The 13,775-nt window shown below is 46.3% G+C and overlaps 1 protein-coding gene across 5 annotated transcripts in view; it reads right to left on the bottom strand.

The window, feature by feature from the left end:
* ABCC10 (ATP binding cassette subfamily C member 10) overlaps window positions 1–13,775 on the bottom strand; it is a 32,320-nt gene that overhangs the window by 5,870 nt on the left and 12,675 nt on the right. For all 5 annotated transcript variants that reach the window (XR_014786843.1, XR_014786844.1, XM_084828415.1 and 2 more), the window contains exons 11-20: window positions 12,920–12,997; window positions 11,398–11,589; window positions 9,472–9,604; window positions 8,594–8,777; window positions 7,095–7,438; window positions 6,781–6,950; window positions 5,731–5,891; window positions 4,607–4,860; window positions 3,454–3,599; window positions 1,985–2,082 (exon numbers count right to left, since the gene is read on the bottom strand). Coding sequence is in view for 3 of the 5 variants with exons in the window: in XM_084828415.1 (XP_084684541.1) it covers window positions 1,985–2,082; window positions 3,454–3,599; window positions 4,607–4,860; window positions 5,731–5,891; window positions 6,781–6,950; window positions 7,095–7,438; window positions 8,594–8,777; window positions 9,472–9,604; window positions 11,398–11,589; window positions 12,920–12,997 (1,760 nt within the window). In the remaining 2 variants the exon portion in view is untranslated. The remainder of the gene's footprint in view (window positions 1–1,984; window positions 2,083–3,453; window positions 3,600–4,606; window positions 4,861–5,730; window positions 5,892–6,780; window positions 6,951–7,094; window positions 7,439–8,593; window positions 8,778–9,471; window positions 9,605–11,397; window positions 11,590–12,919; window positions 12,998–13,775) is intronic.

The following is a 13,775-nucleotide window of genomic DNA, read 5'->3' as shown; positions in this document are numbered from 1 at the left end:
GTAACACTGAAATGATGTCCTCTATTTCAGCTTGAGCAGCTGGTGGCCATGTATCTAAATTATCTAATTCAAGGCAAGGCTCTAAAGCATTTGTGTTGGGGCTGTGTTTGTTTGTTTGTTTTAAAGGAGTGAAAATAACTCACCCATTTATGTTGTGGAACATTTGTATCCAATTTGGAATCTATTTACCAAAATTTTGCCTGATCTTTAAGCATTGTTGCCTGAGCTTGATCGTCCAAAGCTGGGTTTGGAATGCAACATTTTTCCTCCTTAGGAGTATTCTATGTTCCTTTTTAGATTTTAAAACCACTTCCAAATTCTAGCAAGTAGAATTTGCTTTCATTTTCTTCTTAGTTGATGACTAGGTCTCTTTTTCATTTGACATTCCTTATCAAACTTTGATAAAGTTTATATTATTCAGATATAATGTATTCTTTCCTATAGGGGTAATTCAATTATGTGCTGGAATAAACACAAGAATGTGAGAGCCCTTGTATATCAGACCAAGGGTCCATCTAGTCCAGGGCTGGGCAACTTGTGGCCCTCCAGAAGTTTTGGCCTATAACTCCCATGATCCCTCACCATTGGCTATGCTGGCTAGGGCTAGGTGGGAATTGTAGGCCAAAACATATGGAGGGCCACAAGTTGCCCACCCCTGATCTAGTCCAACAGTGGTTAGCAAGATGCTTTCTGGGAAGTCCACAAGCAGCGCATGGAGATAATAGCCTGCTGCCAATGTTTGGCACCCAGAAACAGGCATTCAGGGTCATAATGCCTCCGAGCCTGGAGGTTCCATTTAGCTACCATGGATAATTGCCACTGTGTGATGCCCCCACTATGGGACCGAGCTATGGCTGAGTGCCTCACGGGCTCAAGAAGCCCCTGGTCATGGCAGAAGTGAAATAGATACCATGGTAGACTGGGAAAACAGGAGGAGTCTAAGGCTGTGTTTTTGATCTTTACCCTATTCTTTCTCATAACAAGCTTCTGGAGTTGAAAGTAACAAGGATGTGGGAAAGTTCCTGCGGGCCAGAGTGCAGAGTCAAAACAGTCATTGTTCCTCTAAGAGATATGATGGTTTTCTTTGAGTCTAAGAGACCAAGCTGACCTCATGAGGGGGAATTGGGTTAAAAGGCTGAATCTGAAAGAGTAAGAGCCACCTACTTTCTCAAGAAGGATTTTTTCCTGCCTGTTTTTAAGGCTGTGGATTCTTTTTCGTTATTGGGATGGAGTGAAGGTGTTTGATGGGTTGCCTTTGGATTCCATGTTTTGACTTCCTGTTTTTAATACTTAATATTAGTATATTTTAATTTTCTGTAAATAATAAGTTGGCTGGATGCGCCTGATCTCGTCTGATCTCAGAAGCTAAGCAGGGTCAGCCCTGGTCAGTACTTGGATGGGAGACTGCCTGGGAATCAGGCTTCCTGCACTGAGCAGATGGTTGGACTCAATCGTCTTGTAGGCCCCTTCCAACCCTATGATTCTATGGATAGATTAAATGAAAGAATAGAACCGTCTTTCCTTTTTATTGTCCTGTCAATACTTACTACCAGCTTTATTCTGCTCGAAGAACCCTCAATTCCAAATCACGGAGGGTAATCTAATCCCTCCAAGCTTTGGAAGTTGGGTCACTCAGTTGTCTGAATAAATTTCTACTCAGGATTAATCAAAAATGCAACAGCTGTCTTTTTCTGTCTTGAATCAATTTCAAGAGGTGAGAGCCCACAACCTCCCTAGGTCATTGGTTCCATTGTCGTATTGCTCTAACAGTCAGGAAGTTTTTCCTGATGTTCAACCAGACCATTCCTTGTAGGGGAGGCACTCCAACTTTTCCAGCTCTATGATATCCTTCTTGGGATTGGGCAACTAGAACATCCTGGTTCCTGCAGCATGAATCTTCCCCAGATAAACCCAGGGCAGAATTGTCCCAAACCAGAAACCTTTGCCATGTGTGGGGAACTCCTTTTAAAATGACAGCACTCACCTTGGCCTGGGTCAGGAGAGCCCTTGCTAAACAAGCTAGCTGCCTCTGTCCTACGGAGAGGCTCTTTCCTCTCTCCCCCAGCTCACAATCCAGCCCACCTACATGGAGGAAGAATGTGAAATTACATTTAGGGTTTCTGAGTGAATTTCAAAACTTTGCCTCAGCAATAGCTCATATGAACTAGATACTCAAGATAGCAAAGGCCTCGATGTATGCAAGAAGGGCTAAGAATACAGTGTACTCTCAGTGAGAAACAGAGACTGGAAGCACTCTAATGCTTTCCCACACCTTCCCTTGCTGTAAAGCTTCCCTTTAAAGCTGGTATCCCCAGCACAGTGCCCACAGGTGCCATAGTGCCTGCGAGGCCATGTTGCAGCACCTGCTAGGCTCTCAGTACCGCCCGCCTGCCCAGATGCGCTCTGCACTTCACTGACTCACATCGGGGGAGAAGCTGCACCCCGGAAACCAGCTGGTGCAAGGGAAAACTCATCCCCTGCCAAGGACCCCATTGCCACAATGCTCCTCAACAGGGGGTGTTATTCTCCAGGCATTTTCAGAGGTGGTGCTGCTTTTTTCTCCTCATCCAAGTGAACGGACACATTGCTCCACTGACTTGCATAGGGGAAAAAAGCTGCATCCTCAAAAAAAGGCTGGTGGGGAGGGTAGCCCACCACCTCATCAAGAAACCCATTTTATGGAGGATGTGTGTGTGTTCTGTGTGTCTGTGTGTGAGAGTGAGAGAGAGAGAGAGAGAACACACACACACACACATACACACAGAAAACCAAGAGAAAAAGAGAAAAAACTCCCAACATTTTGACTTGCCATGCCCCATGGCAGCTATTTTATGGGCCCTGCAGCCCTTGGCCTAACTTAACGCAGGTGGGGGAAGCTCAGAAGGAGGGCAAAAGAAGGAAAATGGGGTGGATGGGAAGCTGAAACAAATGGAGTGATAGAAGGTGGGGGCATCCCTCTGCAAGTGATCAGTTCAGACTTCTGGCAAGCAGGGGGAAAATGGGTGGAAAGCCAAAAACGCCAGATTGATTGGAGATTACAGCAATTGATTACTTCAGACATTTGGCAAGAGCAATCTGTCCATTCCCCAGCAGCCTGCTGGGCAGGGAGGAAGAAATCAAGAGAGAGAGAGGTGAGGAGTAGATGGCAGGAGAGGGAACAGGTGGCCTTCCCCACCTTTGGCTTCAGCCCCACCCAATACCAGCATGTAACCTCCGAAGGAATGAGGCCCTTGCCAGAAAAAAAGTCCCCCACCTGAATCTACAGCAAATTCCACTGGGGCTCAGAAACCTCTACCCCCTGTGAATATTAGTACATTTTCTTTCTGTTTACTACTCTGACCAGTATTCAAGACCACCAGATCCTGATGGGCTCCTTGCTGGGCTTTTGATATCCTTTCTTCCCTAGCAACCACAACAAGCAGTTCCTTCACCTTCTCCAAACAACATACTCACCCATCTCTGTAATCACTGCCCTCAAGTGGCATTGCTCCAGGACATGGTGCAAGTCAGCATCTGTGTGTTGCCTTTGTGGGTCCAGGTTCTCACGGATTGTCCCACTAAACAAAAAGGGGTCCTGGGGGATTATGGCCAATCTAGATCTAAAAGAGAGGACAGAGAAAGACTTGCTGGGAGGGAACAGTTTAGAGGAAAACAGAGATAATGGTGAACATGTAGTTGACATCATCTTCACCAAAGGAAGTGAGGCAGGTGGCAACCAGGAAGAGGGCCTTTTCTGCTGTGGCGCCCAGGCTGTGGAATGAGCTCCCTAGAGAGGTTCACCTGATGCCTACATTGTACTCTTTCAGGCTCTTATTTTCCCAGCATTTTAGCATTATAGTCTTTTAGCTTCGCTGTTTTAAATCTGTGAACTGTATTTTAAACTTCTGCATTGCTGCTAGGTTTTATTCTGGTTGTATTTTTATTGTTGCTTTGAGCTTTTATATTTTATACTGATTTTATGCTGTACTTTGTGATTTTAATTTTTGTGAACCACCCAGAGAGCTTCAGTTATTGGGTGGTATAGAAATGTAATAAATAAATAAACAAATAAATCTGAGACAGCCCTGCCCCTCTCATTAAATTTACTTTTCAAGCTGATGCAAAAGAGACTGGGGAACACTGGCACCATTGTTCACATGCTGAACAACATTTAAGTGGTTTAATCTGCTATGGCAAGGCTAAAGAATAGTCAGGAAAGAACATCCACTAATTCCTTGACAATGACTGGATTCAGACGAGCGGTGGGATTCTCGTGCACCAGGTTGTATATCCAACCCCTGCTTAGGGGTTGTCATGTCATACGAACCTGGCAAGCATGTGTTATGCATGGCTAAACAGACCATGGGTTATGCAAGGGTTGTTTAACCCTTGCATAACCCACAGTCACTGGGTTTGCACAACATGACAACCTCGAAGTGCAGGCTGCATATTCAAAATGGTGGCTGCACACACTACAGCCTTACCCTGGGTTAAATAACCCATGCTGGGCTATTGTGTTGTGCAAACAGCCTAAATGTCATGCCACCAGCAACTGCTGGAACTAAAATATGGTTCCCAGCTGCTCCCCCAGTGCCCTGTGCCACTATCCTTGTTGAATATTACCTACCTCAGCTCCTTCAATCCTACAGAATAGCTGCTGATATTGTCCAGGAGGATTCGGCCAGTTCTCAGTTCCACCATACGGAAAAGGGCCAAAAAGAGGGTGGATTTGCCAGATCCAGTCCGCCCAACTATCCCAATTTTTTCCCCAGGATAGATGGTGAAAGTCACCCCATCCAGAGCATTGGGTAGCTCAGGCCGATAGGCCAGTACTACTTGCTGGAACTCTATGTGACCCTGACTTGGCCAATCAGGTGCAACCTTGAAGGAAGAAAAAAACGGTGAGCAATAATGGAGAGCAATACCTCCCTTTGCAGGCCCTTTTTGATTTGCCATTCCCATGATTACCAGTGGAAGCAGGGTGGATCCCCAAGTCCCAATGTGGCCACGCTTACTGCCATCCCAATTACAATTTTGAGCCTATAAGTGGTCTAGGTCTGGTGATGGAATGGAGGACTGCTGAACTGCCCTGAACAATTTTGGCACCAAAGTCCTTGTCTGCTGGGGCTTGCTGTTGGCTCCAGTGATGATGGTGCAGGCTGCATTCCCAGAATGGATTTCTGTGCTGGTGGGCCCTATGGTGGACTGGTAAGAGTCTCCCTCCATGCAAGTGGCTGCAGAAAAGCCAGGGGATTCCTTTGAGGGGAAATGGTGATCCAAATGAGGGTCTCCCTCCCTGCACAACCTGTCATTGCACCAGGATATTAGCTGAAGGCCTTTTTTCTGATCCTTTCTTGCTTCTTGCTTTTCCTTTTTTCAACCCCCCCGTCTCAATTCCTACCGACTAATTGAACTAGGAGAGAAGAGGAAATGGCTATGTAGGCCAGGTGGCTCCAAACAACCCTGCTGTCCTAGTGAAGGCAGGAAGAGTATGGGAGACAGGAGGTTTGGATTGTTCCTGTCCTCAGAGTCCATTGGGTGGATTCACCTTCTCTCCAGGATGCCTTTCTCCACTGAAGGAGAATGTGCAACCTGTGCTGATCTTTCAAATATCACCATAAACCCCAGAGACAAATGGGGAACCAAAGCAGCCTGTACATATGGAATCACATGCTCTGCTTGAGCATGTCTGATCATCCAGATGAGCAATGTACTCACATACTCTTAAGAGTCCTAGCAAGGCAGTCTTACCTGGAGCAGCTCCTCCTGAGGCTCTATGGGAATCTCTGTCGCATATTCCTCTGTCCTTTCTACACTCACCATCATGGTCTCTGTCTGAGTGAAGCTGGTGATGAGCCCAGACAGCAAGTTTGTGACTGACAGGGCATAGGAAAGGGCCAGGCCTACGAGACCTGAAAGGGCAAAAAGGGCATCATCAAAAAGCATTAGGCAAAGAAGACACACACAAAATTACCACTCTAATAGAAACAAAAATGGAAGACAGAATTAATGGAGAGAACTTGGCCTAGCTCCAAGACTGGGGTGAGGGAACGATGAGACAGAGAAACCAACATTTTTTTAGAAGTTCCTCTTGGAAAGAACTGATGGGGTGATCTTCTCTTGCACATTCAAGGTCTGTCATCACTGGCATCACAAAGGATTTTTAGAATAGGTAAGACTAGCTAGCGATTCTTTCTTCTCTTCTCGGTGCTTGCTTGCATCACAGGTCACTTGCCTGAACCACCCAGATTCATCTACTTAATGTGCCCCACAGATATCTCAGGCAAGGTCTGTCTTGCCTCTTTGCATGTGGTGTGTTACTATTTGCATTATATGGATTCACTTGATAGGGGTATTTGGGCACAGAGAACCCTGCCTCGCTGCAAAGGAATTCAGCTAAATGATTGGTCTTCAGCTCGGCCACTTCTTGACCTTAGATAGGCTGCAATATTCCTTCCTTCCTTCCTTCCTTCCTTCCTTCTTTTTTTTTTTAAAGAAAGATGGGGTGGGTAGAGAGAATAATATCGCACACACACGAAAATAGTGTAAAATTATTACAAATGGGTCCCACACTGCATGTTGGTCTTAAAAGTAGGCCCTGGGTCTACTAAACTGCTCTCTATTTCCTTTCCAGCCCCCCAGTTCTCATTCTATCCTCAGAGTAGGGGGCAGAAGCCCAGGATCCACATCTGAGTGTGACGGAAGGAACAAGCATTCTGAGATGAAGCGGGGAGAGATCAGTGGGAAAGGGTGGCCAAAGATGAAGACGCCTCCTCCAGAGTCCATTGTCAGGCAGCTCACCTGGATCTCCCATTTTCCTCTGGTGCTGGATGATGGCAATTGTTGCAATAGCAGTAACTACAGCGACTCCAATCATCTGAAGTCGAATGTCCAGCCACTGCATGGCGGTGTTGCTGGCAAAACGGCAGCGCTGGTTCTGCTCCAATCGCTGCTGGTTCTCTGTCTCAAACCTAGACTGGATACAGCCCAGAGGTTAATATTGGGAACCATTCCTCTTGCTTTTCTCACCGCCTCTTTTGATAGTGGTCCCAGGGCCAATTCTTTGTCAGCACTGTGTACCTTTAGTCCTGTCCTGACTGAAGAGCAAAACTCACCTGCCTGTGGCCCTGGTTGCCCGGATAATGCTGAGGCCTGTCAAGGTCTCCGAGAAGTGAGTGTAGATGGGGGACAGGGTGAGACTATAGAGGCGCTTGAGTTCACGGGATGTGCGCCGGTAATAGCGTTGGATGGAGTAGTAAATGGCTGCCAAGGGCAGTAAGACTAGTCCAATCCAGGGCAACCCATAGGTTATCATCACCAGCATGCCCAGCAGCCCAAAGATGTTGGCCAGGAAGATGTTGAGAATGAAAGGAAGGCTATCATCCACACAGTACAGGTCTGAGGAGAAGCGATTCAGGATGCGGCCTATGGGCGTGGTGTCGAAGAACGTCATTGTGGCCTGGCAAGAGAGGAACAAGAGTGTAAAGAATCATGGTGAGCTCTGATTCTGTGTGCCAGCTTGTCTTCAATCTGCTCCTCTCAGGGTGGATTGATTTAAGTCAAGGCAATTTAAATCTACAGGTTGCATCCAACGGTGTGATGGACAGTGCTGGCGGTTCCAATTTCTTCTCCTCCCTGCAGCCCCCAAACATGCAACAAATCTGCTCCAAAGGTTTGAACAGACCCACCAGAACGCATTTGGGAGGCCTGTGGAGTGCTGCAGGGGGAAGGTGGGAGAGAAACTCCCATGGAGCAAGTGGAAGTCCACTCGGGTAACGTTGGACGTTGCTCACTAATTTAAATCATATAAAATAAGCAAGAAAAAAGACCAATTTAAATTAAATGTCCCACTTACACATCATATATTTCCTAAACAATTAGATCTGATTACTAAACCATGTGAATTTACTAAATAGAATATTATTTTTACTGTTTCATCCTTACAAACAGGCTTTGACTCTTTTTGTTGTACTGTATACACTGTGCAGGCTTTTTTTTATGTATAGAGGGAATGTCTTCAAAATATTCCCATATAGGGTCTTTCTTATGACCAGTAGCCATAACAGTTTGTGGGGTTATGAGAACAGTTTGTGACATATGGGAATATAGGAACCTGAGCACGGGACAATTTTATCTTCTTTCCAGTGCCACTCGTTTCTGCTTCTGCTTCCTTGGCCCAAGATCCACCCACCCAAGCATAAGATAGCAAACAAAAATTAAATGCCCAGTACTAATGGGTCAAAGTAAGGTCTGATAGTTACTTGGCAGACAAAAGCAGTTTATTTTTATCTAAATAATCATATCTGAGAAATGATCAAATTGGTTCTTTATTTACATAGAAAAACCTCAATTAACGCAATATATATGATAGAGGAACTGATTCCATTTGGAGGTGAATTGTTAGGGCTGATATAGTGTTATTTATATTATTTAATACTAACCTAGTTACTGTATAAGAGAAACTTGCTATTTAAATTTTTAAAAATCTGATTCAAAATGTTAGAAATTAGATTTGAGGGATTTTGCTTTTTAAAAATCATTTATCCACCCTTGTTCCTCCTCTCCCCAAGTAGAGCTTCCAGGACCCAGTGCTGTCCTATCCAACAGTCTTTACCTTCATCACCCTTCTAAGCAGCCTATTGTGAATGACAGTAGCAGCGTGGATGGTGCCATAGGCAAAGAGGAAGGCCCGCAGGATGGTGAAGACCGAATTTGCCCCAGCAATGCAGCCGTACACAGTCAGGTAAAAGTTCACATCCAAAGTACCATTTGAAGGGATGGAGGCCAGGACTGGGGAACTGAGAAGGAGACAGACAAGGTCAGTCAGGATGGACAAAGGTCATCCCTTTTTCCAGCCCCTCCCAGCTCTTGAGCAAAGGCAATAGCTCTCAAAGTGTGAGGGAAAGAGGAGGGACCCTCCCTCCCACTGTGCTGACCACCCCTCTCAGTCAGTGCAATACAGGCGGCCATGTGCTCCACCCATGCCTTCTTACCAGTGTGTGGTTCATCCACAGGTCAGCCTTCCATTTTTCTTCCCAGGGGTCTTAGGACCTACCAAATGCCTACCTGGACTTGCTCTTATTTTGGGCTGAGGTCAAGGCCAAGCTTTGGCAGGCAAATTATCTGTCTTTTTGTCTTAGTGACACTGAGAAAGATTCAGCCACTTGTTTACTTGTTGTAGGGAGACTCACAATGACAAAGTTGGAGAAGTCATTGGAAGTCTTTAAAAGCCAACTCATATAGCCAGAATTTCTAGTTCCACGCAAAGCACTCCAATTCTCATCTGTGCTGAGCAATGGCTCTGGTAGATTTTGTGAATCTTTCCTTGCTTTCTTTCAAGCTTCTCTATGTCTCTATATGCCCAGCAACTACTTTGGGAGTGTTCAGCCTCTTACTCATGTCAAGAAAAGACTCTGCAGAGGGGCTGCTAGAACCATCCATTCACTGACGGACATGGTCCCCAGATTCAGCTCATAAGCTATACTGACATACATGAGTACCCCATGGGAGAAGAGTAGCAGCTGCGAGGAAGGCAGAACTGAAGGGTTGCTGACAGAGGTATTTTCTGCATGTGGTAGGCTGGAGATCCAGTTTGACAGCCACCAATCGGAGACATTCCTAGAAGCTGAAGGAATGCGTAAGTATCAGTGAATGAGATTTAACTCCCCCTATTCAAACAAAAGTTAGTTAAGGGCCCATTTATATGAGTCTTCCATCAATTTTAACATGATAAAAGTGGCTACAAATGATTAGAAAGTGCTCAACAGAATATAAGTGCATGCCATAAAGTGATTATCCCTTTCTCACATGAAAAATGAAGGGGGGAAAGTAATCTGGTGCTGACTTTTCTACAGTAAATATGGTCATGTGATGGGCAGGTAACAACAATGATAAAACAACAATAAAGCAGCAATAAAATACAGTAAGAGAATGCTCCTATGGCTCCTACACAACGTCTTGAGTGGCCATAGGGTAGTTCAGATTCCCAGGTCTGAGGTCAGAGGCAGTGCTCCGACCTGGGAGCTAGGAATCAGAGCTCCAGCCCACCCATCCTCGCAGCTGGCACAGAAAGAACCGTGCTGGCTGCCTCTCCAAGGACAGGAACACAGCCTCAGAGAGGGGGGAAAGGGGGCATTTCAGTGGAAGGGGAGGAGACTGTAGAGGCCAGGATTCAAGCTGCCCTGAGGCCTCTCCAGCCTCCTCCCCTCCCCCTTCAAGATACTTTCACTAGATGGGCAAAACAGCCCATCTAGCAAAAATGTAGGCTGGGGGGACAGGGAGGCAAAGATTGCCTCTGCCACTTCTACCACCCTGCATACGATAGTCGTAAGCCTCCGAGTTTGGAGGCTTACGATCATTGCAATAGGATTGCATCCTAAGTAAACATATAATAAAACAAGCAGCAGCAAGACTGATTGCAGTGGCAATTAACCACTTGTAAATGCCAGGGTAAAAAGATGGGTTTTAGGCTGGTGCCAAAATGTTAATGACGTTGGTGCCAGGTGTACTTCTTAAGGGAGGGTATTCCAAAGTCAGGGCACCTCTATGGAGAAAGTCCTATCTGATATCACCACCCGATATACTTCTCAATGAACTGAAACCATGGTTTAATCCTGGCTCGTTCTCACTAACCATAATTTAAACAAACTGCAGTTCCCAGGTTTGGATGACACAGGGAACTGTGATTACTTTAAAACTAAAAGGGAACGCTTTCAATATCTTCTGGTGCACGAAAGAGAAGGAGAGGGGAGTATGCAGGTTCAAGGCTCACGCAGGCCCATTCCTGTAGCAAGAAACCATGGTTTCCGGTTAAGTTTGAACCAAACCATAGACTGGGTCCCACAGGAACATGATGATAGTGCTAAGTGAAGTCTCACTCCCTGTACACTTAAGTCTCTACTTATCTTATGTGTTTATTATTATATTTATATCCCACCCTTTTTTCCTTTTGCAAGGAACCCAAGGCAGTTTACATGGCCCTCCTCTCCATTTTGTCCTCACAACAACCCTGTGAGGCAGGTCAGGCTGAGAGTCAGTGACTGGCCCAAAGTCACCCAGTGAAGTTTCATGGCCGAGTGGGGACTAGTATCCAGATCTCCTGAGTCCCAGTCCAGCACTATACCACACTGGCTCTCTACTTATATCCTCTCTGTTTTCTGTATACATAACAGAACCTACCAATAAGTCCCTTCAGCCACAAGGGCTAAAACAGAAGCTGCAAACTTAGAATCTGAAAATTTTGTTTCACCTGATGGATTCAATATTAGCTTCCATAATCTATACAACTTGCCAGTGCAGATTACCTGGGCTCCTGTAAATGGGCCATTTATTTGAACAGGATGAGAACTACTGGACGATAGCAGGAAACCAAGGACAAGGGAAGATATGGACAAGAAAGGAAGCAAGTGATAATATTACCTTGCATCAGCAGCAGGGAGAGGAGGATGGACAATGCCAGGCAGCTGCCAACAGCCAGCCAATATGCTCTGTAGACCTGGAAAGCCACGGCCCCCTCTTTCTTCTCTTCCTCCTGCTTGAGAAGATAGTTGGCTTGGTTTGGTTCTTCTTCCTCAGGCTCTGCATCCTCTTCTTGGCTACATTCAGTGGGTACTACGAAGACAGAAAAAGCAATCAGACACAAGATATAAGAAGAGGTTCTTGTTGGACAACCAGGTACCCTAGAGAGTGCAGACTTCCCATGATCTCTGCAGTCTCACCCCTCTTTTATAGCACAATCCAAGCTAAGAGCATCACTTATTGCAGTTCCCCAGCAAGAAGTTCAGATAGGTATACCTGGATATACACACCTGAATGCCATTGTTTCCCCAGTGCTTCCTGCTTGAGGAACATGATCTGTTTTCCTCTAAGGACAGCCAACATAACTAGCCATTTCTACATTGACTGCTGGTAATCCAGGACTATTCCACACAATGTTTTTTTTTAAGTAAAATAATGAGCATTGCCTGCAGGATCCCAATGTGTTTTGTCCAGGCTGTGCTTCTGTTACAACATACTGCATTTTCCTAGCACTTAATCCATAATGTTTTGCTTCTGGAAAAATGTCTCCCTGCAGAAAACCACATCAGTTGGAGTAACCAGTGCTGCTATAATGTGGCTGCTGCAGTGTCATGGGCAGCTACTGGTTATGCCCATGATACCATAAGTCAGGTGTGAAGAATCTGTGCCCCCCCAGATGTTGTTGGACTCCAGTTCCCTTCAGCCCCATCCAGCATGGTGAATGGACAGATGATGGGAGTTATAGTCCCAACAACATCTGGGGGGCCACAGGTTTCCCATTCCCATCATAAGTGATACACCCTTCCCCTGCAAGGCAGCGGCATTTTGTAATACATTTTCAGTTAAATTAAGTGACAAAATCCTGCAGGCAGCAACTCTGCTTCCACTTGTGAGCTTGGCTTTCTAGTTTATAATTCTTTGGGGGCTGTGCACGCCTTCCTCGCAGTGCAGGAGTGTGTTGCTCTCCTAAATCTGCTTTGAGCAAAATTCTCTAGAGGACATGATCCCCTGTGCAGCTATCCCCTCACCCATTGCATGGGGACAAGATGTACCTCTATTTTCTACCTAAATAAATGTACAGTTATCTCACGCTAAGGCTAAAATGCAGTTAGGGAGTTGTCTTAATTGTGTGGAAAAGCCCTAACTAGGATTCTCTAGCCATTCCTGTTTATTTTACTGTCTTCAGTAATTTTAGGAAAGAAAATGCAGCAAGGAACCCTGTGTGCTCAACTCTCCTGTGGGCCAAATCAGGTCCCCCTTTTCCTTAGATTTCCAAAGCTTAGATTTCACTCCCCACTGTGGCCTGCTAGTCCTGATGGAGGGCAAAAATGTAGCAAACAAAGACTCGTTACAAATGTTTTGCCCAATTGCCATGGATCCAGCACAGCTACACCAATGCCATCATGAAATACCCAATACTTACCGTTGTTCTCCCTTCTCTTGTCCACCTTACTAAGCTTAGGGGCAGCTTCCACCAGTGGCAGAATCTCTGTTGGGGTTCCTAGAAAATAATAAGAACAGGGTGCACTTATGTTCTACGGAAACTAAAATATGTCAGCTGCAGTGCCTGAAGCTCCAAACCTTGTCTAGGAGTCACAGTTGCCCCTTTGCAAATAGAAGAGCTCCTGTTCACAGAAGTCTCCGATTCAGCAGAAGCTCCTCCTGACAGATGGGGGGAGATTTTTTTGCCAGTTCTCCTTTCCCCTTACAGCCTCCGGCACCACCTCCCGCAGTGTTCCAGAGGATCTCCCAGACCTTTGGAGTAGTTTTCGAAGACAGCACATGGGCTGCAGGGGGACTTGGTGAAAACTGTCTCTGTGCCCCACGCCTGTAACGGCGTGCAGAACGTCCGGCCCACGGGCCTAATCTAGCCCGCAGAGTCTTGTGCCACCTCCACGGCCCCTGCCCCCTCCACACTCCGAGCCCCGCTCCTTCATAAGTCCCTCTGCTGCTGGGAGTTTGGGAGGAGGCAGGGAGAGGAATCTCCACTGCTATTTTCAATCTGTGATCAGGAGGGGGGATTCCCCTGTGCTGCTTTGCTGTGTGTGGGCTTTTCTGGTCAGGGAAGCTCGGCACGCAGCGAAGCTAAGCCAGCTGAGGCCCCTGAACTTGGAGGAGCGATGGGGACCAGGTGGCTCTGCTTTGCCCGTCCTGCTTCCTTCCCCCAATGGAGAAAGGAGGCAGGGCAGGCGAAGCCAGGGTGGAGCTGACTGAGTCCTCATTGCTCTTCCATCAGAGGAGCAAAGGGGACTTGGCCGGCTCAGCTTTGCTGTGCGTGG

Source organism: Heloderma suspectum, chromosome 1 (assembly GCF_057233095.1).
Source record: "Heloderma suspectum isolate Gila_16-S chromosome 1, 16-S_ref, whole genome shotgun sequence".
NCBI lineage: Eukaryota > Metazoa > Chordata > Lepidosauria > Squamata > Helodermatidae > Heloderma > Heloderma suspectum.
The sequence above is the reverse complement of the archived record's forward strand: the minus strand, read 5'-3'. Positions and strand labels throughout refer to the sequence as shown.